At 43.3% G+C, this 26,691-nt stretch overlaps 1 protein-coding gene across 1 annotated transcript; it reads right to left on the bottom strand.

Moving 5' to 3' along the window:
- Window positions 1-457: 457 nt before the first annotated feature.
- Window positions 458-25,737, bottom strand: PLA2G12A (phospholipase A2 group XIIA). Its single transcript, XM_073640749.1, has 4 exons — window positions 25,332-25,737; window positions 9,786-9,862; window positions 5,286-5,451; window positions 458-4,243 (listed from the first exon to the last, which is right to left on the bottom strand). Exons 1-4 carry the CDS (start codon window positions 25,537-25,539, stop codon window positions 4,125-4,127), a joined length of 570 nt encoding a protein of 189 aa, XP_073496850.1. The 5' UTR covers window positions 25,540-25,737; the 3' UTR covers window positions 458-4,124.
- Between the last annotated feature and the right edge of the window lie 954 nt (window positions 25,738-26,691).

A 26,691-nucleotide genomic window follows, 5' to 3' on the forward strand; every position in this document is an offset into this window, starting at 1 on the left:
ACTGATCTGCTACTGATGACCTATCCTGTGGATAAATCATCAATACCTATGCAAAGACTACCCCTTTAATAAATTTGGTGAATCTGTCAACTGCAGAAGTGTACTCTAGTGCGCTTGACCGCATACCTTCCGAGCTCCACACGCTTTTCTGATGTAGTGGTTATGTTCTAATTACATTAAAATATATATGTGAGAAAGGACAGTAGACTGATGTGTCAAATGCTTCATATTTTAATATATATGATCCTTCTAAGTTACAAATCTGGACTTTAGAAATGTTAATGAACATCATGTAATTGTTTATCAATAAAAAATAGTTTTTTCTCTAAAAATACTATGGGCACATTTTATATTTCACAATTTCTAACAGAAATTACAGTCATCTTGGGCTGCAGGAGAACCAGCCCACTTTTCTTTAAAAAATAAAAATAAAAAATACGGTGACAGCAGTGCAAAATAGATTTGCAACTTTTTTTTATTCCATCAGACTTCTGGAACAAATCTCAATAAATGTGTGAAACCTTCAGAATAGAGTAAATGAAATGGGTTGGACAACTTTAATTCAAAATAATCAAGAAAAAAAATATCATTGAACATTGGGCTTAAATTATAAAACTTTCTAACAGAAAAATACACTTGTTGCTTGTAGCAACTAATAAGTTCCCTTTAAAAAAATAAGCTTTCACTAGATCTTAGGACACAAAACCGCTAGTATTGGTAATACTGCTGTGGTCTAGTGATCTAAACACGACCATCCCAGAAACCAGGGCTGTGGAGTCGGTAAACCAAACCGCCGACTCCACGACTCCCTCATACACGGCTCATGTTTAAGTGATAAATTTCCTGTAGCACAGATTCATCTCAGCTAAAAGTCTAGACCCTTAGATCAGGAATAGGACAGACATTTATAGGACATTTCTAACCTGAACTTTAATTAGACTGCACTTTATTACTAAAAAACTGTAGGTGTTCTGTTACTGCAACCTACAGCATGATATTACATATTAAGAGAATAGTGCTTGCAAAATTGGTATGCTTGAAATATAACATGCTACATTTTACAACTACAGAAGCCCAGCAGTGACATATGTCCCATTTACCCTCTTATACCTGGTGATTCTTTCATGGCTGTCTGCATCTTCCCCTTTAAGTATGGGCTCACATATTGGGTATAAATTACACCAAGGACCTAGCCTAATAATTTGTGTGTTATCTGCATATTTCATAATATATTTTCGTTAAAGCCTTTTCATGCTAGTTTCTCCCACATCCGCCAAAAGGGCAGAACTGGGGCAAAGTGGGTTCATGACTCTACAGCTCATCTAATTCATGACGAGCTTTGGGGTTACTTAAGTCAGAAATCTTACTTCAGTCAGACTGGAGTAAGATTTCTGGAGTGGCGCATGCCATTTGTCTGATACTCCTGATGCAATAAGAGAAGTCACCTCTTACAGAATCAGGAGAGTCCAACATGCCCCTCATTAAGGCCTGCGAGAAAATTACCAGTCTTGATGAATCTGAGCCATAGACTAGATAGTCTTAAAATGTGCTATATATATCGTAATGATTCACACAGTTTTGAAAAATCTGGCATATTTTTACACTATTTAGTTAAGTTTACAAAAACCGATTAGTTGGCTTACTTTGTAGAAACTCATGTCAAAACTGTGGCAAGTTTTTGGCACAATGTGTCGCACACTATTTTTCAATTAATATCAGGATCTGGAGAATTTGTGGATACCTCCAGCGCTGCCGATTATTGAAGACGTTGATTCAAAGAATTTTATTAACTTTATTAAGTTCATATATCATGACTGATAATTACGGACTGACTGCGGGACTCCTGACAGAACTCAGTGGCCACACATATCCCTAAGACGCTTTTAGGTTTGGAGCCTGAAACCCATGGTCAGTCTGGGAATTCTGAATAATTGCTGGTTACTGTTACTTACAGGCCACTCATTAGGGATGTACTATTAGCTTGTGATTGTGATCAATTATTTGGCCAGTCCTGCTTTAGAGTTTGAAACTTGAGGGAGGCTAAGCAATTATGAGAATGTATGCCAGGATGCCAAACTGCCCACACACAGTAATGTTCACAGGCCAAATTCATATTGCAATTATTAAAGTCGGGTTGTGCGTCCTGTGGATTCTCTTTGGTGCAGTATGTATTATTGTACTGACTTCTTGCATCTTTGAACTTAACATTTTCCATGAAACAATCTGGCCAGGAAAAGTACATATAAGTGCCAAATATAAAATATTCACTTATTTAATAATCATGTGAATTAAGCTTAAGGCGTTCATTTGATATGCACTTTAAACTCCACATAGTGGGTTCCACAACAGATACTGTCCACATGGTCTATAAAAATAAGACAGAAGTTAGTAAGTCAATAAGACTAGTGTTATATGACCACTTTGACAGTGTGATTTCGGGTTCAGCTCACTTGCATGACTGAAACTGTATTGAAACTTTTGTGGCTTCCTAGCTGTGTTTGTTTTTCTAGTGAATCACACTTCAACAGAAATGAATGAGATAAGTTATGAGAAAACCTTTGCTCCGTTTTTAGCTACAATGTAATGTGGATATTGTGCAACTGCAAGAAGTAGTGTCATTCATTTTTAACCCCTTCACAACCCTGGGATTTTCCATTTTTTGCATTTTCTTTTTTTTGCTCCCCTTGTTCCCAGAGCCATAGCGTTTTTATTTTTTGGTCAATATGGCCGTGTGAGGTCTTATTTTTTGCGGAAAGAGTTGTACCTTTGAACAACATTCCAAGTGCGGTGAAATTGCAATTCACTGAATGCTAAAACTGACCTGCCATTCTTATTCTCCAGGCCATTACGAGTTTGTGGACACCAAACATGTACAGGTTATTTTTTTATTTAAGTGGTGAAAAAAAATCCAAAATTTGCTTTAAAAAAAGCGCCATTTTCCAAGACCTGTAGCGTCTCCATTTTTCGGGATCTGGGCCGGTTGAGGACTTATTTTTTGGGCACTGAGCTGAAGTTTTTACTGATATCATTTTGGGGTAGATCCGATGTTTTGATCGCCCGTTATTGCATTTTATTGCAATGTTGCGGCGACCAAAAAACATAATTCTGGCGTTTAGAATTTTTTTCTCGTTACGCCATTTAAAGATCAGATTAATTCTTTTTTTATATTGATAGATCGGGCGACTCTGAACGAGGCGATACCAAATATGTGTATGTGTTGTTTTTTTTTTTTAATTATTTTAAATGGGGCAAAAAGGGGGGTGATTTAAACTTTATTTATTTTTTAAAAATATTTTTAAAAACAATTTTTTTTCACTTTTTGCATGCTTCTATAGTCTCCATAGGAGACTGGAAGCAGCACTTGTCTGATCGCCTCTGCTACATAGAGGTGATGAGCAGATCACCTCTATGTAGCAGAAATGGTCCTGTGCTATGAGCGCCGACCACTAGGTGACGCTCATAGCGATCAGCACATGACAGCCACTGGGGTCTGCTGCAGACGCAGGGTTGTCATGCCCACCCATCAGTGACCCACGATCACGTGACGGAGTCACCGATGGGCGGGGTAAGTGACGCGCTTCCAGCGCGGCGATGTTAAATGCCACTGTCAGAGATTGACAGCGGCATTTAACATGTTAACAGCCGCGGGTGGTTTGCGATTCCACCCGCGGCTGTTGCGGGCACATGTCAGCTGTAATAATCAGTTGACATGTGCCCGGTTCCGTGAGGGCTCAGCGCCGGAGCCCGCGCTGAACATGGGGTCACAGCCTGGTGCGTACTAATATGCCACAGGCTGTAAAGGGATTAAAGGTGCAAATTCGAAGTAGGACAACATCAACCATTCCCATAAGTAGTGCAGCGGCAGGCACCCAAAGTTGCCAACTAACCCTGTTGTACAATTATGTAATACACAGTATTGCATTATACACAACGGTGCATAGTGGAGTAAAAATGAAATCACTCATTATCCTGAGGTTAATTATCTATAATACGAAAAAAAGATAAAAAAAATTATAGATATTTCCTTCATAAGGCATTGAATAGAACAAAGCATGTAAAATGCTCTGATTACTTCTTAGTTATACAGATCTCTTTTGCAGCAACTGCGGTTGAGGAATTCTCAGTCATAGATCTATTTTTTCTTCATATGGACAAACGCACGCGGCTCTTTGGCTTTCCATGTATGGTTTACATCCCAAATGTATGACCGCATCAAACAGAAGTGCCACCGTGGATTCACAAGCTAAGGGAAAAGAAAAAGCGAGTAAATATAAAGAGATATTTACAAAGTATCCATTCCTTGTTTTAACTTTTACCATTGATTTTCAGTTATACTGTATTTAGCCCTTTCCCAATGTAGAACCCTGATCACTGTGGTTTAGCCACTTAAATGCCACTGTTGGAGGTTGACAGCAGGATTTAAGTGGCTAGATCCCGGCGGCATACCAGTTTGGTCATTCATCACCTACCTCCACGACAAGATGGAGTCGATGGGTTGCCTTGGCAGCAGGGGGCCTAGTGATGGCCAAATGTGCTGCCATTTGTTTACACTCATAAAACACAGCCAGTGTCAAAACTTCATTGTCATTTCTTCTAGATCCGGTATCTTAAGAAGTAATGTTTCTCCTTGCGGAGAGTGACATGCTAAGCACATCAAGATGAGGAGACTTTTCAAGCCACAATGCTCCTCTGGGAAATATGCAAATTGTCTCTTATCTTCAGTCATGTGACAAGGCTCATTAAAGGGTCAATATTGACTTTTAGGATTGCTACTTCCAATATGTGCCTTCTAGATCCTGAAAATCCATCAAACTAGTAAAGCAGTTTGTGTAAAGTGCATAGTTCCCTCAACTAGCTATTAGGTCACACCAATAAAAGATGGTCACAGTCCACACCAAAACTCCACCCCCCCCCCTTTCCCACTTCTCTTCTGCTTGGTGTAGACTGCTGGCTTATTAGCACTCAGTGAGACAATGTTACTATGTGGGTGTTGCTGCCACCTGCTGGCTCTACATATATTTACAGTGTTTTGTCAGGTTAGAAAACTCCCAACCACCAAAGTCATTACTGAACAACCCTAAAGTTGCAGTTCATTTTATGGTCACAAGATCACAGCGTTTATTTTATTCGTAGTGTCGTCACTACTGTAAAAAAAAACAACAATTGGACTATATTTGTCATATAATTAGGAGAGATGACCCCATACATATGCCACAACCTCCATGGAGTCTGAAACTAAAACAAGAGGACAGAACATTTAATGATCCTTGTACAATTGCCCTCACCTTGGACACTCTCAGAAATGCCCAGTGTTTTCTGGACATCTCTGCAGATTTTGGAGAGGCAGCTCTGGAACTGCTCATCACAGTCATTCTTCAGATTACCACATGTGTCATAGCAGCGGTCATGCTGGTTGCAACACCGAGTCATTGAGGGAATGCCAACATCAAACTGGAAGAAGAAAAAAAAAAAAGTTACCCATGATGGTTATTTTTAATAAGATAGCGGAAATCATATATTGCATGTGCTCCTGGCCTAACTAAGTGAATGCACAAAGAATTAAAGGGAATCTATCACAAGGGTTTTGCTTTTTAATCTGAGAGTAGCATGATGTAGAGAGACTCTGATTCCAGTAATGTGTCACCTAACGGGCTGCAACAAAAGGTTTTATCAGCGGGAGGTTATCACCACGGGACTAGTCCTCCTGCTTTGTGTAATCGTGCCCCAACCACTGATTAGCAGGTTTCTGCCTATGCACAATCAGTGGTGTGGGGGTTTATACTGTACATAGGGGGCTCACACTGTATATAGAGATGTTATGTGGGACTCACTGTATGTAGCGGGCTGTGTGTGGGCTCATACAGCATATAGGGGGGCTGTGTGTGGGCTCATCTATAATATAACCAGGGATGTGTCCTTTTGTCCGAAGCCTGTACAGACTGAGCGTGCTCAGTGTGGTGCAATAACGACATTATGTTCAGGATGAGAGACAAATTCGTGAGTACACCCCCATATTATCAGTACATTATATATACAGCGCTCAGCATAAATGAGTACACCCCTGTATTATCAGTACATGTTATATATAATGCTGGACGCATCCTATCTGAAGCCGGGATGGGTGTCGCCTGCGCAGGGTGGAGCCAGAGCCAGCAAGCGTGCATACCGCGCTACGGCGCCATTTTATTGAAAACACTGTGCATGCGAACTTGCAGACACAGAAAAAATGGAGCTGGATATCGCGGGATACACACGCTTTGACTCCTGCACCATTTTATTTTATATCATATACCAGTAGAGATCAGCAAATTTATTCGCAAGACACTGGTCAAATGGTCATGTCAGTAGTGCATGGCCACTAGACCAGAGCCCTGCGAGCCTCCTCCTACCTGCATCTATGGCTCCCCTTTTGATTTGCAGTCCTTGCGTGATGTCATCTTTGCGGCATGACATATACATGACATTGTGCTGGGTTACAAATCAAAGGGAGAGCAGAGGATACAATCAGGTAGGAGGCAGGTGACAGGGCTCCGATCCAGCAGCCACTGAATATTGATCTGGCCACTATATCAGCATCATGCAATTTAAGTTGCTCATCTCTATATACCAGTCATATAGTCCCCTATATACTGTACGTAGGGTCGGACTGGGACACCGTGTGTCCTGCTCGGGGGCCCGCTGGTTAACATGGCCGCCAGTGCACCTGCACCGGGGCCCGGAAGTGGATGAGGGCCCTTGCGGTGCGGCTTATAATGAGGGCAATCTGGCCTGCTTCTCAGACCCCCAGGCTCTGGGGGACCCATGGCCAGATTGTCCTCATGGTGTGCAGCGGGTAGGGAGCGATCCCTCCAGCTAAGCTGCTGACAGGAGGAAAATGGCAGTGGAGCTGAGGGATCCGTCCTCGGCTTCCTGCCTGTCGCTTTCTCCCTGGCACAGGCTTGCGTGTCTGGACGTCATCATGAAGAGCGGGCTTGTGTCAGGGAGAAAGTTGCTGGCAACGAGGATGCTGCGGGGAGTGAGCAGAGAGAGTTAAGTGTTTGTTTTTTTGTTTTTTAACTAATACACTGGGGATGAGGGAGAGCAATAATGATGGAGGGGGGGGGGGGATATGGCAATGATGATGGAGAAGGTGGGGGAGAGCAATGATGGGGAATTATTTAGACGCTATATGCTGTTAATATCTGGTCTGGTCACGGTGTGATGGTATTTCGCCCTTGTATATAGTATTATTCAGTCACTATATGGTAGTAATATGTGGTCTGGTCATGGTGTGGTGGTATTTCTCCCTTGTATATAGTATTATTCGGTCACTATGTGGTGGTATTTCTCCCTTGTACGTGATACTATTGGTGTTGATATAGTGGATTGTGCGGTGTATGGCGGTCATTTGTTCTCTCTGATATTAATTAGGAGAAGATTCTTTATTTCCATTAGTGATTAAATACTTGGAACAAGATGCACTTACAGGGGTTCTCCGGGGAAAACAAGTAATCACCTCTCCACACGATAAGTGATAAATTATTGATTGGTGGGGGTCTTAATGTAGGGACCTGCACCGATTGGTAGAATGTGGAGTTTTTATCCCATTAGACTGGAGCTCATGTGCGACTTGGCCACTGATCCATTCATTCTCTCAGTGGCTGTCCTTGTTTTTTTCTGGGAGCCCCAAAGAGAATAAATGGAGCTGCGGTCAGAAGACCCACCTGCTGCATTTTAAAATTGGGAGAAGTGTCCCGTCATGGATAAAACTTCCCCATTCTTCCGATAGGTGTGTTTTCCAATGTTCGGACCCAAACGATCAATAAGTGATCACTGATCCTGTGGATCGGTGATAACTTGTTTTAACCAAAGAACCCCTTTAATGCAAACTACTGTAATTGTACATCCCAGTTATAGTGGCGCACAGTAGATGTGCAGGAGCTGCCTGTGATTTACAGTTGACGCTCCACTATAACAGGGATAACAGCTAACAGGTATTTGCATATAGCTGTAGTGTGGGCCCCTAGGATCAATTTACCCCGTGGACCCCAGTCCGACACTGACTGTATGTGGTATACTATGTGCACAGACATCAGATGGGATACTCAGGATAATAACTGACTGGTACATCATATACTTTTCCATTGCTGTGGAGTTTACATTGATCAAGAGTCATTGAAAAAAATTCAAACACAAATATTCATAGGTATCCATCTAGTAGACCTGTGCTTCTGTGTGGCCACCTTTACACTGGGGATATGTTTTTTTAGGAGTGTAGAAAAGTGCAGCATAACATGCTTTACTACATATCTGAAAACGTATATCTGGTTTAAAGAAAGTAACACGCAAGCATAATATATACTGCAGCTGACCAGTACAAACTCATCTGAGCTGTTCAGAGTCCTGTCCGTTCTTTCCACAGGCAACCGTACAGTCGTATGAATATAGTTAGCCTGTGAAGCCGACAAAAGTAAGCATGTTAAAGCGGTTGTGCGGTCTTAGGCACACTATTTGACTGCAGACTTGTGAATCCTCACATTGTGCGCACACTGCATGGCGAGGATTATCCGGTGCCAGCAGCAGAGGGTGCGTGACTGCAAGCATGTCATTTGCATACCTGCGTTCACTTGCCAACTAGATTTGCACACCCTCACTCAATGCAAGTGTATTGTGGAAGGCCGGAAACAGTCCATCTGGAACGAGGCACGGAGTATGCAATCACATGACAGCCTGGCGCCAAAATGACTGCAAACTTGTAGCTTAAGACTAGAGATCCCCTTCAAGGAAGGGCCGCTACTCATGAGCCACTGCTGTGTGCCCCCCCCCAGACTAAAATTTGCCAGTCAGCCCCAGTATGTGTGTGCAGTGCATGTGGTGACATGATTAGATTTGAATAAATGTTGATTGTTCATTGAAAAAAAGATAAACATCCCGTGAAAATAAGCCCTAACCCATTTTTCGGAGCAAACAATAATATAAGACCCTGTCTTATTTTCACACAGTATAGGCAGCGACACCACAGTATCGCTGCATATAGTAAAACTCACAGTGTCCTTTGGAGCCCGGCCACAGGTTGGGTTTTCAAGAAAGCTTCGTAATGACAAGCATGGAGGTCTTCAACAGACGCCCCCCCTGCTGTCACAGCAACTCATTGGCGACCAGCAATCATGTCACGGGAGAAAGGATGGTCGCACTGAATGACGCCCCCCCACTGGCAGGTTATTAATGCAGTGGTCAGGATTTGACAGCAGTACTTTAGAGGTATAACAATAGAGTGCAACTGTTAGAGGCAGATCCTGGCTGTCACAAACAGCCATTACCCGCCAGGTAGGAGGCGAGCTCACCCCGTGGGTCTGCTCCATACACCCGCTACCGACTAGCACCGTACGTGTACAACAAATGTCAGTAAGAAGTTAAAGCCTATTTTCCCCATGTGGTGGTGCAGAATTCCCCTATATTTTATAATTGAATGCCGGGGGTCTTTGTAGTGAAATACACTGGGAAATATACAATACCTAGGGGAAAAAAAAGCATTGTCCAGACTGGATAACTGCACTGAAAGGAATAGTGCTCAGACGGAACACCATAGTTATCAAACCACCACCTTCTCCAGCACTTTTTCTAACAAATACTTGGCAAGGGTCATATATAAAGGACAGGGCTATCCAGAGCTGTGTAGCTCATAAGCTCCTGGTATGTAACATATTGAGTAAAACAACAATCTAATCTAAAATGGAATACATTTTTCTATTGTCTATATAGTATGTCTACAAAGAATAATATGCAATCTAAAAGGAATTATTTACATGAAATCCAAACACAGGAGATCCACATCCATTTGGTGGGGAAGGTTTGTAGCCATATCTCGGAGTTGGCTTGGAACCTGTGGAAGAAAACAAATGAGTTTCAGCAAGTTCTAGGAAATTCATACACTGGGGCAGATTTATTAATACTGTCTAATTGTTAAGGCAAGGCGGCCCCATACATATTAGAATAAAGTTGGAAACACTTGCCCATATAGGAGGGATCAGCCGACTCACCCCTGACAGATTATGTCGGAGCAGAGAAGGATCCACCCTTGGGATTTCAAAAGCTGATCCTTTTGTTCAGCCGGGAGATAAGCCGCAGCCAGAAGAGCCTGGCAGTGGCAGTTTCATAGAGAATACATCAGCGCTGGTCTAAAGTCCGGTTTACACTAGCCAACTGTATCAGCTACATGTTTGCCATCAGTGGCTGTTTATTAGCCTTTTTATACAGGAAGAATGCACGGAGCGAATAATAATAAGAATAGATTGTTCAGTACGCACAGGCTGCCATTGTACTCGGCAGTCGAAAATGATGATCTTTTAAACAAGCCAAGATCATATTACCCTAAGAATGAGCGAGACTGCATGATTAGGAAACCAGAGCTCCTAGAAACACTAGCTCACGATAATTGTGCAGTGTTAATGTACCCATAGCTGAGTGTTTTAATGTAAGGCGGAATCAGAAGATACTTGTCGACCAAAACGATCAATCCACTGAGAACCCTCTAATACGCCAGGGGGCCTTTAACACCTTCACGATAAAGTTTTCACCTTTCTGACCAGGCCAAATTTTTCAATTCTGACCAGTGTCAGAAGGTAATAACTCTGATATTGTTTTTTTTCGTGACATATTGTACTTTATGTCAGTGGTAAATTTAGGTAGATATAATTTGCGTTTATTTATGAAAATATCTAAAGTTTGACACATTTTTTAAGTTGAATTTTTATGCCCTCAAAACAAAACAGTCATATTGCACAAAATAATTAATAAATATTTATCACAAGTCTACTTTACATCAGAATCATTTTTTAAAAAATTTTTTTGTTAAGGAGTTAGAAGGGTTAAAAGTTTAGCAGTATTTTTTCAATTCCCATTTGCTTTTTAGAGCCCACTTCACTTTTTAAGTGACTTTGGGGATTTTCTGACACATAGGACCCTCAAACAAGACCCCATTGTAAAAACAGCACCACTCACAGTAGTCAAAACTGCATTCAAGAAGTTTTTTTAACCCTTCAGGCGCTTCACAAAAATAGCAGATTGGAAGAAAATAATGAAAAATTAAGTTTTTCCCCCAAAATGTTGCTTAAGCTCAAAATTTTTCATTTTCACAAGGGAAACAGGAGAAAATAGACCATACAATTAATTGTGCAATTTCTCCTGAGTACACCGATACCACACATGTGGGATAAAAATACTTTTCGGGCACACAGTAGGACTTCAAAAGAAAGTACACTATGATTGCATGGTTTCTGGGCACTATGCCGCATTTGTAAAGCCCTTGTACTGCCAGAAGAGCAGTAACCCCCTCCACAAATGACTCCATTTTGGAAACTATACTCCTCAAGGAATTCATCTAGGGTTGTGGAGAGCATATCAAACACAGTTAAGACCTTTTCCAATGGTTTTGTCCACTGGTGGTTGTTTTGAGTTTTCTCCCAAAGTTTTTGTAACTTTTTTTTTTTTTTTTTTTTTTTTTTTACTTCATTGAGTAATGAAGAAACCGCTAGCAGTTTTTTTAAGCAAAAACTATGGCAAAGCACTCTAAAGGCGTCTGGACGTCTTATGGACTTCTCAGCTTTCCCGTTGACTTGCACTGTAAAGAACAGAGGGCCTTCTGTTAAAGTTTTCTTACTATTAAAATAAAAACTTTAAGCCATTAAAAGATGTTCAAAAGCCTAGGTGTCTGCACAGCAAGTCATTTTTACATAGAAATACAAAGGTCAATTGTTTTGAACGTTTTGTGATAGGTTTTTCAGATTCTGCTGCTGAATCCCTAGAAATGTGACAAATATTTGTACACAATATAATATTTGAATGTCTAGACCACACCACTTTTCCCTTAAGCCGCACCATCTTGTCTAGCATGAAATCTATCCCATTGTTCGGATTTTCTGATCAACTGCATACTACAAGAAAAAAAATACTGTTTTAAACCCAGAGAATGTAACTATGGGAGTTCAGAATACCAGCAGAGAATTATACAGCTTTAATATAGGCTAAAGGGGTACTCTAACAATAGACCTCTATGCCACAAGATATCTGATGTGCTCTACTCATCACTGTCAGTGACCTGATAAAGGTAATCTTTCCTGATAATGTAGCAGTGCTATGTAGATGAATAATGATACATTATCTCAGCAACATCTAGCTGCACTTTCAACTGCTCCTAGTGGCATTGCAAGCTCCTGCAACGTCATTACCAGCTCACCGGGCACGCTCCGCTGATGAAACGAAGTCGGGCAATGACCAGAACTACGCAGGGGAGACAGGTCACTGAAAGAAAAGTGAGCGATCTGTCAAAGAGTGTATGGGGGAGAAAAAAAAAAAAAAAAAAAAAAAAAAAAAAAAAAAAAAAAGAGTGCACCGCAGAGCTGGAAGTGCAGTGCCCGCATTGCTGCACCTGCGATTAAAACTTCAAGGATGGATTTCTCAAAAATGCCCCAACAAAGTGCTAAAAGCAGGGTATCATTGTAATAAACATTAAAGGGGCTTTAATGCCTTTAACCCTTTCCCAACATCCGCCGTACATGGAGCGAGCTCACAGGCTGGGTCCACACCATACCCGACAGACAACGATTGCGAGTCACATTGCCACAACTGTTAACCTGTTAAATGCTGCAGTCAATTTCTGACAGTGGCATTAACAGTGCGCCGGCATGGGGGTGCGTCATACCATATGAGCATTAGATGAGCCGTGACGCAATCGCGGGGGACCGATGGGTTGCTATTGCAGCCAGGGGTCTCTTGAATATCCCTGTGCATGTCATTACAGAGCTTCACAAACCCAGCCTGCGGCCGAGCTTCAAAGGAGACCGTGATTTTTACTAAATACAGCAATACTGAAGTATTGGTGTATATGTAAGCCTGCAAGGGCAGGGTCCTCTTCCCTCTGTACCAATCTATCATTGTTAGTTTGTTTACTGTAAGTGACATCTGTATTTGGTATGTAACCCTTTCTTATGTACATTACCATGGAATCAATGGCGCTATATAAATAAATATTATTAATAATATAGTACAAGCAATCAGACAAGCACAAGTACAAGTTCCCTGAGGGGACTAACAAAAACAATAGAAAGTTAAAGTTTTTAAAAATATGAAAAAAAAAAAAAAAAAAAAAACAACCATAAAAATTTGAATCACTCCCTCTATTTTCCCCATTAAAAAAATACACATATCTGGTATCGCCGCATCCATAAAGACACATCTATCAAAATATAAAACGAACTAACCCGATCAGTAAACTTCATAAAGAGAAAAAAAAAAATTCAAAAGTTCAAAAGGCAAAAATTGCATTTTTTTTTTTTTTTTCGAGGGGGGGGGGTGGTTTAATGCAACAAACTTCAATAAGAAGCGATCAAAATGTTGCATATATTCAAAAATAAATATGTTGGTTCACCCCTCAAAAAATAAACCCTCACATAGCTTCATTTATTTAAAATTAAAAATGCTGTTTTTTGTTTTTATTTCACAGCTAAAATAATAAGGCTGTGTGCCCACGATGCGTTTTTTAAGCGTTTCCGCAGCGGAAAAAACGCTGCAGAAACGCATGGTAGAAGGCCTGCCATGTTCCCCAATGATAATCCGCATGTGCTGTGCACATACTGCGGAAATTTCCGCTGCGGATTATCATTGCGGAAAAAAAGGCAGCACTACCAATTATTTTGCGGAAGCGCTGCATTTTCGTTGCCATTGACTTGCATTGGAACGCATGGATTCCGCATCACTGTATATGTAGATGCGCATTCCATGCGTTTCAATGTGCGGATGGTACCCAGGTGTGGAGGACAGGAGACTCTCCTTCGGACCCGGGTGCCATAGAACCTGCAAAAAAAAAATAATAAAATAAAAAAATAAATGTTATATTTACCTACTGATGGCCCCCGCTGCGCTCGTCCTCCCATGCCGGCAGATCGCGGTGGACTGAAGGACCTGCGCTGAAGTCATAGTCATGTGACAGGTCACGCGATGCTGACGTCGGCAGGTCCTTCAGTGTACCGCGATCTGCCGGCAGCCAGGACGGAGCAAAGCAAGACTCCGGGGCCATCGGAAGGCAAGTATAGATTTATTTTTTTATTTTTTAACATTCTTTCGGTCACAGTATATAAATCCATGCCGGTTGCATGGATTTATATAGTGTGAACAAGTTGACAAGCACTTTCCAAGTGATGCTAAAATCGCTTGGAAAGCGCTTGTCAACCCGCATGCGGAAATGCAAGTGAAGAACGCTTCACATCCGCATGTCCCTGGCAGGAAAAACGCATGTACAATACGCATGTACAATCCGCATGCATTTTTTCTGCCAGGGGAGATGCAGAAACGCGCAGGAAAAATCCGGAGCATTTCTGCATCGTGGGCACATAGCCTAATAAAAGAAAAAAAAAGGGCAAGTTTTGTATCGTTGTAATCGTATTGGCCTGGGCAATCATGATGCGGGTCAATTTTGCCACACAATGTACACTGTAAAAACAAATTCCCCAAAAAAAGTAATTCCCCCCCATTTTCCAGTATAGTACGTGGTAAAATTGATAGTGTCTTTCAAAAACACAAACTCATTCGGCAAGAAACAAGACCTCATGCATCTATTTGGATGGAAAATAAAAAAGTAAGAAGGGGAGAAAAAAAACAAAAATGGAAATGGACCATGTCAGGAAGGTGTCAATTAGGGGTTGAATATCCTCCGGACAGCTCATCTTTAGGGCTCGTGCAGACGACTATTTTTGGTTGTCCACTACTTTCACACTGATGCCCTATCCATAGGATAGGACATCAATGTATAATCGGCCGGGGTCCTGCACGCGGCACCCCCGCCGACCAGCTGTTATCGGTGTCGGCGGCCGCAAGTCCTTACCTGCGGTGCTTGGCTGTCCATCTGTAGTGGGGGTACTGAACATATGACTCCCATTCATGCAGTACCCTGCAGCGGCCACTACAGATGGATGGCCAAGCACTACAGGTAGGGACTTCCGGCAGGTGGCCGTTGCCGCCAGCACCGATAACAGCTGGTTGGCGGGGGTTCCTATGGATAGGGCATCAATGTGAAAGTAGTGGACAACCCCTTTAAGTAAAGTCCTATGTACCACAAAAAAAAAAATAAAAAAAATGCAAAAATTGTTAGAAAAAAGATAAATACTTTATAGGTGTCAAATCTTCTAAATAATAAGTGGAATTGGGTGACTGAAGATTGCTGAAAACCAACATGCTGATCCCTCTCTTCACTGATGCCCCATACATTGATAGTTGGCCAATGTGGATAAAGCGGCATCTCTAAGTAACTTTGCAAATCTTGTTGCTGCAAGTCCTACTCCCACATGTATACTTTTACCACAGCCCTCTGTATTAATGAAATAACTGAATCATAGCAAAAGTGGTATAGTTAACCATAGCAACCAATCAGCACTCCGCTTTCATTTTCTACTCAACTGGAAACATGAAACATGGATTGTGATTGGTCTCACGTTATCTCTTTGTCCATTGATTTCCTGAGTCATAGCACAACATAACAGTAATGATTGCACTGAACACAGGACTTTATGGTCTCATAAAACAGACATAGGAACCTTATCACAAGAACTGACATGAAGTCATTTGAAAACAATGTTATAATGTACTGATGGGGCAATGAGAGATAAAGATTGCAAAAAGTCATCACAATGAGTGTAGTGCCCTTATGGGATGTTCACAAAGTTTAGACAAGGATCTGCTTCAAAACGGACAATAAGAAAAACAAAAAAATATATATATATTTTTATAGGCTTTCTATTGATTTTAACTAAGAAAACACAACTATAGTGCACAAGGTGCTGTTTTTCTCCCAAAGAAAAAGGAAGCAATGTTAACTGCATTAAAAAAAAAAACCTTTGCTGGTGCTCTAAAAAAAAGGAATTAGTCTTACCGGTAATGATGTTTCCAGGAGTCCACATGACAGCACCATAGGAGGAGTAATCCCATATCCTGTGTAGGGGCAGGAAGCGCAAGAGGTTAAAAGCCCTCCCACCCCCAACCTCCTCAGTGATTTTCCAAGAACCACATTGGCTGGGTACAGCAAAATTTTATTTTAGACTGCTTAGACATATGTTGTCACATACAGTAGCAATATAGGGAGGGAAATCAGGGTGCTGTCATGTGGACTCCTGGAAACATCATTACCGGTAAGACTAATTCCGGTTTTCCAGTACGTCCCCATGAGAGCACCATAGGAGTATACCCAAGAACTCATAGCTTAGGGTGGGATAACTGCCTGAAGTACCTTCCTACCAAATGCAGATCTCTGCTGTGAGAGAACATCTAGCTTGTAGTGTTTGCAGAAAGTAGTATGTCCTGACCATGTGGCTGCGGTACATATCTGTTCAATGGTAGCCCCTGCTCTAGTTGCCCGTGAGGTGGAAACTGCTCTGGTAGAATGGGCTTTGATAATTTCAGGGGGAGGCTGTCCTTCTGAAAGGTATGCTAGAATAATCATGGATGTGACCCATCTAGCTAAGGATGGTTTTGAAGCTTTCCAGCCTCTATCTTTTCCCCCCAAACTGTATAAAAAGATTAGAGTGTAATCTCCAGTTCAGAGTGGCTTCCTAATAGGCCAACACTGCTCTGCGGACATCAAGCTGGTGGAACTCTTCCTCCCTCTGATTCCTAGGATTTTCGCAGAATGATGGAAGAACCACTTCTTGGTTTAAGGTCATCGATGACACCACCTTTGGGGAGAAACTTGGATCCAGCTTGAGAATGATGCAATCATCCTGAATCTGCATACATGGCTCGACAACCGATAAAGCCTGGATTTCACCCAACCGTTTAGCCGTGGTGATTGCCACCAAGAAGACTGTTTTCAGAGTTAAGTACTTTATTTCTAATTCATTAACTGGGCTGAAGGCAGGTTTGCAAAGGACTCTCAGGACAAGATTCAGATCCCACGGAGGGGAAGAAATTCTCTGCGTAGGCCTAAGTCTCTGGATTGCCTTGACAAACCTGATTATCCAGGGATGAGAGGACAATGATGTGTAGAAGAAAGCACCTAGTGCCGCAATCTGCACCTTCCAGGTACTTGGTCTAAGACCTGCGTCAAATCCCGCCTGCAAGAAAATCAAGGATCGCAGGGATGTCTGGCTGAGAGGTGTCTACCGTCCTGTGGAAATGACAAAAGGTCCTCCATACTTTTTTATATATGGCCTGGATTACAAGTTTTCTACTAGCCTGCATAGTCTGGATCACTCTGGCAGATAAGCCCTTGTTCTTCAGGATCTCCCCTTCAGAAGCCAAGCTGAGAGCTGGAGCTGTTGAAGATTCTGATGTAACAGTGGACCTTGCGTCAGAAGATCTTCCGGAAATGGTAAAATGATTGGGTCTTCCAACGCTAGATGACGTAGAAGGGAGAACCAACTTCTCCTTGGCCTGAAAGGGACAATTGCTATGACTGTCGCCCGATCTTCCTGAATTTTCTGCAGAATTCTCGGAATTAGAGGAGCAGGTGGGAAGGCATATGTTAGGCCCTCTCCCTAATATTGTGAGAGTGCGTCCACTGCCAGAGGATGATCTCCTGGGTCGAGAGAGAAGATGTCGTCTTTGCATTTGTTCTGGATGCAAAAAGGTCTAGGTGCGGCTGACCCCATCTGCGAGTTAATTGCTGGAACACCTCTTCCTTCAGTTCCCATTCTGAAGCCTTCATCTGACGCCTGCTGAGGTAATCTGCCTCCTGATTGTCAGATCCCCGAAGGTGAACTACTGAAATGGAGCTCACCATATTCGCTATACCTAAGAATATCCTGTTGGCCAGGGCCTGGAGAAGTGGATGTCTTGGTCTGCCCTGATGTCTGATGAAAGAGACTGCCGTGATGTTGTCTGACAAAATTTTTACATGTCTGTCTTTTAAGACCGCCCGGCTTCTCTGTAGGGCTTCCCAGATTGCCTGTAGTTCCCGAAAATTCGATGATCAGGTCTGAATCTCTGTGGACCATGTTCCCTGGAGATAAGAATCTCCCACTCGAGCTCCCCATCCTGAGAGACTTGCGTCCGTGGTCACTAAAAGACAAGGTTCCAGAATCCACTGCACTCCCCTTCTGTAGATTCTTGAGGTCGAGCCCCCAGTGTAGAGAGTCCTGGGCGTCTCTAGACAAAGACATCCTCCTGTCTAGGTAATTCTGATGTCCGTCTGTCAATTCCAGGATGCATTTCTGTAGAGGCCTGGAATGGAACTGGCTCCATCTGACGCAGGTGATGCATGACGTCATGATTCCCAAAATACTCATTGCCTTCCGGATTGAAGGTTCCTTCTCTTTTGCAAAAGAACGAATCCTTTGTGGAATTGAGAGCATCTTGTCTTCCGGGAGATAAGACATTCGTATTCGGGAGTCGAGATGGACTCCCAGGAAGATGTGTGATGTACTTGGGACAAGATTGGATTCTTCTTTGTTCACAATCAAATCCAGGCTGGTTAATGTCCATAGGACAAATTCCAGATGTTGTGTCATACCTAGAGGAGATCCTGCCACCAACAGGAAGTCGTCCAAGTACGGAATGATGGTAACATTCCTGAATCGGATATAGGCCACCTCCTCTGCCATGATCTTTGTAAAGATTCTGGGAGCAGATGACAGGCCAAAGGGAAGACATCGGAACTGGTAATGTAGAATCTGACTGCCTGATGGTAGTGCAAACCTCAGATATTGCTGACTTGAGGAATGTATTAGCAGGTGGTAGTATGCACCCTGGACCTCAGGGATGCCCATTACCGCATCCGCGTCTATTAGAGGAATGGCTGATCTTACTGATTCCATGCGGAATTTTTTGTATTTGACCCATCGGTTTAGGGGTTTCAGGTTGATAATTGTACGGAACTCCCCTGATGGTTTCTTTATTGAAAACAGAGAGGAGTAATGGCCCCGATGTTGTTCGTGTTCTGGAACTGGTACAATAACAGTCTGATGTAGCAGCTTCTCTATGTCTGCCCGTAGACGGGAAAGAGGTAGGGGAACCTCTAGTCAGGCGGAATTTTTGAGGGGGATTTTGAGAAAATTGTATCCTGTAACCCTGCGCTATAGTTGTTAGTATCCAGGGATTTTGAGTTACCCGATGCCAACTGTTTCTGAAAAACTTTAATCGCCCCCCTACTCTGACAGTCATTGTCGTTTTGGACGGGAACTAGTACTGGGCTGGTATTTCTTATCCTTGTACCCCTTATTAAAACTTCAGCTTGTGGACCCCCCTTTTTTCTGCGTGCTATATTTACGGGAGGGGAAAGGTTTACGAAAGGGCTGCTCCTTTTTCTCCTCAGGGAAGCCCTTCTTTTTATCGGACGCTTTTTCTAGAATGTCATCTAGTACTGGTCCGAATACTCTGAGCCCTGAAAATGGAATGGAGTACAGCTTGTTATTAGAAGCTGTATCTCCACACCATGTTTTTAACCAAACAGCTCTACGGGCTGAGTTGGAAAGCGCATTATTTCTGGCCGCAAATCTGACCGATTCCGCTGAAGCGTTGGCCATAAAGTTTGTTGCCATTTTTAATAGGGGTAGTGATTGAAGGAGAGATTCCCTCGGGGTGCTATCTCTTAGGTGACTCTCTAGCTCTTCTAGCCAGACTCTCATGGATCTGGCAATAGATGTAGCGGCGACATTAGATTTAATAATTGCCACCGAAGCTTCCCAGGCTTTTTTCAAAAGTCCATCCGCCTTCCTATCCATAGGATCTTTAAGTCCTGACGAGTCTTCAAAGGGGATAGAGGTTTTCTTGACCACCTTAGCCACTGGGACGTCAATTTTTGGAATAGTGTCCCACACATTGGTGTCCTCTGGGTCAAAAGATAGTCGGGCGCGGAAGTCTCATGGTATAGAGAGTCTCTTCTCCGCATCCTCCCATTCCTCTAGTATCATGTCCTTCACATGAGCATTTACAGGAAAAACCATGGATCTCTGGGCTCTAAGACCACCAAACATCTCATCCTGAATGTTACTGCTCTACTCCATTTCCTCTAACTGCATCGTGTTTCGGACTGCTCGTAGAAGAATATCCATACCATCTGAGTGGAACATATATCTTTTCCATTCCCTGCCCTGAGGTGGACTAATGGTCTCACTGTCAGAGTCGCCAGATGGGTCGATTTCACCCGCAGAAGATGGTGCTATATCTTCTCTGGGTTTTTTGGGTCCCTGGACATACTGGACTCCTGAACCTGGGGGCTGCAGAGACGCAATAGAAGCCTGAACTTCTTTGATTTTACTACACATCTCGTTTAATAAAGCCCCGTGCTCCTCCTTTAGCATGGAGGCTCTACATTCAGCACACAGACGTTTTGTGTACGAGTCGGGAAGTCTGATGTTACAATCCAGGCACCTCTTGGATTTTACTGTGGCTTTTTTCCCTGTATCCTTCTTTTTCTCAGTAGGAGGTGGTAATTGCCCAGATATATCCTATAAAAATATGAAGGGCCTGGTAAGAGTAAGCTCCATTAATCATATAAAAAAGGTAATGGTACACTTACATGACTGTGGGGCGATCCAGGGAGGGTATCAGGGTGAGACATTTCTGCCATTTTGCTGTCAGGGGTGCCCAAGCTGTAAGCCTGCTTTTGATGCTCCCCAGCCCTCCCTTCTTATACCTTACCTGGTCGTCCTGTCATTTTTTTCCCTGTTCCCTGGCGTCTAGTCGAACCGCGGTTTGAATTTCCCGCGCGACCGCCACCGGAAGTCATCATCCCGAACTTCCGGTTTCGACGCAGGGCAGTCCTGGAGCCAGGAGAAGCCGGACCCACCCAGAACAGGATGCCAAGAGCCCCGGCGACGGGGAGGCGGCACCCGGAGGCTCCAGCACACCGGAGGGCTGAGGGACTCCCGACAGGGAGTGTCGGCCCAGGACCCGCTTGGCGGCGGGAAGGAGAGAAGCGCCCCCCCACCCCCACCCGATCTCCTGGGGTCCCCTGAGGTATATCTATCTTTACACCAGTGCTCCTGCACCAGCGTTCCTCCTGTACTCCCTGTCCTGTGTAGGTACAGGAAAAACACTGAGGAGGTTGGGGGTGGAAGGGCTTTTACCTCTTGTGCTTCCTGTCCCTACACAGGATATGGGATTACTCCTCCTATGGTGCTGTCATGGGGACGTACTGGAAAGCAGTGTTTTTTTTTACCTTTGAAAACCCTGTGGCAAAACCGCTATACAATTACTCAATTTTTACAGGGAAACCGCTGTTTCACCTGTAAAACTGTGCAGACAATCATATACTTAAAGGGAATTTGTCACCAGGTTTCTGTTACTCCATCTGAGAGTAGCATGTTATAGGGAGAGAGTCCATGATTCCAGCAATGCATCACTTACTGGAATGCTTGCTGTAGTTTTCATAAAATCGCTGTTTTAGCTACCAGTTCTCTGAATACTCAGCTGTGTAAACCCACCCACACCACTGATTGGCAGCCTTCTGTGTACACTGTGCATAGGCAGAAAGACCTAAATAAATAAGACCTATAAAAGATCAGATGGGGATAATATAATATTAAAAAATTAATTAGACATGTATAACTACTAGTGATGAGCGAGCGTGCTTGGATATCGTTTATCCGAGTATCTCGGTTGTGCTCGAGTCCCCACAGCTGCATGTTTCATGGCTCTCAGACAGCAGCAACACTTGCGGGGATTGTCTAACAAACAGGTAATCCCAGCATGTGTAGCGGCTGTCTCAGAGTCATGGATCATGCAGCCACGTGGACTCGAGCACGCCCGAGATACTCGGTCAACACGATATCAGAGCACGCTCGCTCATCACTAATAACTACCTATAACTTGGATGATAAATAGGAATAAGAAGGGAAAAGAGCTCCACGCGTATCGCTGGTTTAACCCTTTGTTATTATCACTAAGTTTTTTTTAAATTTTTTATTCACTTCTTATGTATATGGGCAGCACGGTGGCCAGTGGTTAGCACTGCAGCCTTGCAGTGCTGGGGTCCTGGGTTCAGAAAAATGAGTTTCCTCCGGGTTCTCTGGTTTCCTCCCACACTCCAGACATACTGATAGGGAATTTAGACTGTGAGCCTTGATGGGAACAGTGCCGATATACAGTACAGACCAAAAGTTTGGACACACCTTCTCATTTAAAGATTTTTCTGTATTTTCATGACTATGAAAATTGTACATTCACACTGAAGGCATCAAAACTATGAATTAACACATGTGGAATTATATACTTAACAAAAAAGTGTGAAACAACTGAAAATATGTCTTATATTCTAGGTTCTTCAAAGTAGCCACCTTTTGCTTTGATGACTGCTTTGCACACTCTTGGCATTCTCTTGATGAGCTTCAAGAGGTAGTCACCGGAAATGGTCTTCCAAAAATCTTGAAGGAGTTCCCAGAGTTGCTTAGTACTTGTTGGCCCTTTTGTGTTCACTCTGCGGTCCAACTCACCCCAAACCATCTCGATTGGGTTCAGGTCTGGTGACTGTGGAGGCCAGGTCATCTGGCGTAGCACCCCATCACTCTCCTTCTTTGTCAAATAGCCCTTACACAGCCTGGAGGTGTGTTTGGGGTCATTGTCCTGTTGAAAAATAAATGATGGTCCAACTAAACGCAAACCGGATGGAATAGCACGCTGCTGCAAAATGCTGTGGTAGCCATGCTGGTTCAGTCTGCCTTCAATTTTGAATAAATCCCCAACAGTGTCACCAGCAAAGCACCCCCACACCATCACACCTCCTCCTCCATGCTTCACGGTGGGAACCAGGCATGTAGAGTCCATCCGTTCACCTTTTCTGCGTCGCACAAAGACACGGTGGTTGGAACCAAAGATCTCAAATTTGAACTCATCAGACCAAAGCACAGATTTCCACTGGTCTAATGTCCATTCCTTGTGTTTTTTAGCCCAAACAAGTCTCTTCTGCTTGTTGCCTGTCCTTAGCAGTGGTTTCCTAGCAGCTATTTTACCATGAAGGCCTGCTGCACAAAGTCTCCTCTTAACAGTTGTTGAAGAGATGTGTCAGCTGCTAGAACTCTGTGTGGCATTGACCTGGTCTCTAATCTGAGCTGCTGTTAACCTTCGATTTCTGAGGCTGGTGACTCAGATAAACTTATCCTCAGAAGCAGAGGTGACTCTTGGTCTTCCTTTCCTGGGGTGGTCCTCATGTGAGCCAGTTTCTTTGTAGCGCTTGATGGCTTTTGCAACTGCACTTGGGAACACTTTCAAAGTTTTCCCAATTTTTCGCACTGACTGACCTTCATTTCTTAAAGTAATGATGGCCACTCGTTTTTCTTTACTTAGCTGCTTTTTTCTTGCTATAATACAAATTCTAACAGTCTATTCAGTAGGACTATCGGCTGTGTATCCACCAGACTTCTGCCCAACACAACTGATGGTCCCAATCCCATTTATAAGGCAAGAAATCCCACTTATTAAACCTGACAGGGCACACCTGTAAAGTGAAAACCATTTCCGGTGACTACCTCTTGAAGCTCATCAAGAGAATGCCAAGAGTGTGCAAAGCAGCCATCAAAGCAAAAGGTGGCTACTTTGAAGAACCTATAATATAAGACATATTTTCAGTTGTTTCACACTTTTTTCTTAAGTATATAATTCCACATGTGTTAATTCATAGTTTTGATGCCTTCAGTGTGAATGTACAATTTTCATAGTCATGAAAATACAGAAAAATCTTTAAATGAGAAGGTGTGTCCAAACTTTTGGTCTGTACTGTATAATGGAGCTATAATATAAAAAAAAAAGTAAACATATGTTTTGGTCACTTTTTGTATCATTATTATATTTGCTGTTATATCTGAAATGTTTCTTATATGGTAATATGGGTATACTCCAGCGTTTAGGCTGTTTTAAATGTGTGCAATTGTTCCTGCTTGTTTTTTTATTTTTTTATTTATTGGTGACTTTAATAAAATGTAATTATTCAGATGTGCCAGGACTGTGATGGGTGTATATTCTTTCTTTCGATATAATTTTGCCCTGGTGAAAGAATATAACAGGTGACCAGCTTGTATCCAGGACCCCACAATTTAAGAACTAAGTCAAAAGCAGACATTCCCACAGTCACACACAATGCGCTGCACATGTACACAGCTGAGATGACGAGTGGGTGTTATTACAGTCGACATCCGGCTGCAGCTGGGATCAGAGTTCTCTTCGATTCTGGCTGTTGAACCTATTAGTTGCTGTGGTCAATGCTGACTGTAGGTTATAGTTAGACAGAGGAAGGGTTCTCCCTTCATCACAGAAGTAACCTAATGATACCCTCTTCTCCCTCCAGATATGCAAACACATCAGTGTTAAGGCTCATTCAGACATCCGTGCAAATCAGTCCTAGATCAGACCACAATGCACAGCGACTCTCCCGACACAAGTGTGACAGCCTCATAGAAACACATGAAGCCGTCATGCTCTGCGATCAGTCCATGCATTTGTGGTCTATGCTCGGAACAATTTGTACGGATGTCTGAATGAGCCCTTAAGCAAAGTTCTCAGGAACGTGTGTGTATAGTGTATAATATATATTAGTGTCCATTTATTCATCTGCATCGTCATCCATATGGCAAGCGTTTTTATACATCAGCTATTAAAATTTGCAAGAACAGACAGTTTATGTTAAAGGGCTGCGATGTCTCTGGATGCTATACAGTTGATCCATATGGATCAGATTATTTTTTGCGCCCCTATAGACTTGAACGGTCGATCTCATCCGAAATGCTGTTTTTTTTCTTTTTAAAAGTTGACATGTGGTCCATGTAAAGAAAAACTGGTCAACTTAACAGCCCTACTAACAACAACTTAACAGCCCTACCGCATAACATTAGTCCTAGTGCTGACTGTGTGATATCAGCAGTTTCATGAACAGCACTTGGACCAAAAATACAGTGGTGTGAACATAGCCTGTGACAGGTATAAGACTGCTGGATCAGATGGTCAGTGTCAGTCCGCTGAGGATCTGCCTATCTACTCATGGTAGCCCATCAATATGAATTTTTAAAAGTAAAAGAAAAAAAAAAAACTGTTGATATGGCCGCATCTGGGTGAACAAGTTACTTAACCTGCATCTTACTCACTGAATAAAGAGAATTCCTCAAAAAAAATATAAAAAAAAACAAAACAAAAAAAAAAAAACACAAATCAAATCCCACAAGCCACACCACATAGACAGAAGGGTGGGCTGGCAGTAACTCGCTCCACCATATGGCTGCCAATGACTTGTCACATCACCGCACCATACGGCTATGCCGGGGAAACCATTTTAGAAGGCAGATGGAAAACTAACGTAAAGTTGTCCCATCCTGGAGGCCCAGGGGTTAGTGAGGGCAGGTGCCCCCGGCTACAGGCGGTCCCGGCTCCGGGGGTCTTACCATCTCTGCACTTGTGCTGGCACAGGCCGTCCTCTCCTCCCAGTAGGTCCAGGGCAGCATTCAGATACATGTCTATCTTGTGCACTCCGTTCCTGATGGTCTTCAGTGTCATCCTCCAGTCCGGGGTCTCCGGCTGCTGGTGGTCCCGGGAGCTGACAGCCGGGAGAGCGGTGTACAACACAGCGAGCAGCGGCAGCCAGGGGCTCATGGCCGGCCAGAGTACGAGGGAGTGGTGAGGGAGAGCTGAGGGGTGAGCACAGTGCAGGACGCCCAGCACATGGAGCCGCTCAGGTGTCTCTGTACTGCAGTGCCGGACTAGTTCTCATAACAGCACTGCCTGCCCTCCCTGTGTGCAGCGCTTTCTCCTGCCGGTGACGTCATCAGCCGGAGCTTGGCAGTCACGTGTCCCCCGGAGGCGGGTGTCAGTGACAGGCGTGATAATAACACCGGTGTACGGCATGGTGTCCGAGAGAAGGGAGAGGATAGGGGATGGCGGCCCAGCACCACATTCTCCAGCTCACCTCCTTCCCAAGCACCTCACTACTCCTCTCCTTACTAGAGCAGCTTTCTTATAGTGCACATTGAGTGTCTGTGTTCCCAGAGTGAAAAGACAATGAGTGAGAAAGATCCGGCATCAGCAAGTTATTAACCAGTTCAAGACTGGCCAACCCCCTGTTTTTTTAAACAATTTTTTTTCCAACTGTAATCCCCACATAGCCCTCCCTCCATGTAAGTATAGCGGGGCTCTGCATTGCCTTCCATATAGTATAATGGCCCTACATACAGTACAGACCAAAAGTTTGGACACACCTCATTTAAAGATTTTTCTGTATTTTCATGACTATGAAAATTGTACATTCACACTGAAGGCATCAAAACTATGAATTAACACATGTGGAATTATATACTTAACAAAAAAGTGTGAAACAACTGAAAATATGTCTTATAGTCTAGGTTCTTCAAAGTAGCCACCTTTTGCTTTGATGACTGCTTTGCACACTCTTGGCATTCTCTTGATGAGCTTCAAGAGGTAGTCACCGGAAATGGTCTTCCAACAATCTTGAAGGAGTTCCCAGAGATGCTTAGCACTTGTTGGCCCTTTGGCCTTCACTCTGCGGTCCAGCTCACCCCAAACCATCTCGATATCGTTCAGGTCTGGTGACTGTGGAGGCCAGGTCATCTGGCGTAGCACCCCATCACTCTCCGTCCTGGTCAAATAGCCCTTACACAGCCTGGAGGTGTGTTTGGGGTCATTGTCCTGTTGAAAAATAAATGATGGTCCAACTAAACGCAAAACACACCTCCAGGCTGTGTAAGGGCTATTTGACCAAGAAGGAGAGTGATGGGGGTGCTACGCCAG

The sequence above is a fragment of the Phyllobates terribilis genome, unplaced genomic scaffold, assembly GCF_046119375.1.
Source record: "Phyllobates terribilis strain yellow unplaced genomic scaffold, ASM4611937v1 Scaffold_1__5_contigs__length_1240528914, whole genome shotgun sequence".
In the NCBI taxonomy this organism is placed as follows: Eukaryota; Metazoa; Chordata; class Amphibia; order Anura; family Dendrobatidae; genus Phyllobates; species Phyllobates terribilis.

Excerpts from the sequence above, each read along its gene's own strand:
- PLA2G12A (XM_073640749.1), bottom strand. The coding sequence starts at position 25,539 with ATGAGCCCCTGGCTGCCGCTGCTCGCTGTGTTGTACACCGCTCTCCCG. Across the intron at positions 5,452-9,785 it reads CTCCTGTGTTTGGATTTCAT|TTTGATGTTGGCATTCCCTC; the intron begins GTAAATAATTCC and ends TTCTTCTTCCAG. Across the intron at positions 4,244-5,285 it reads CATTTCTGAGAGTGTCCAAG|CTTGTGAATCCACGGTGGCA; the intron begins GTGAGGGCAATT and ends CTTTTCCCTTAG.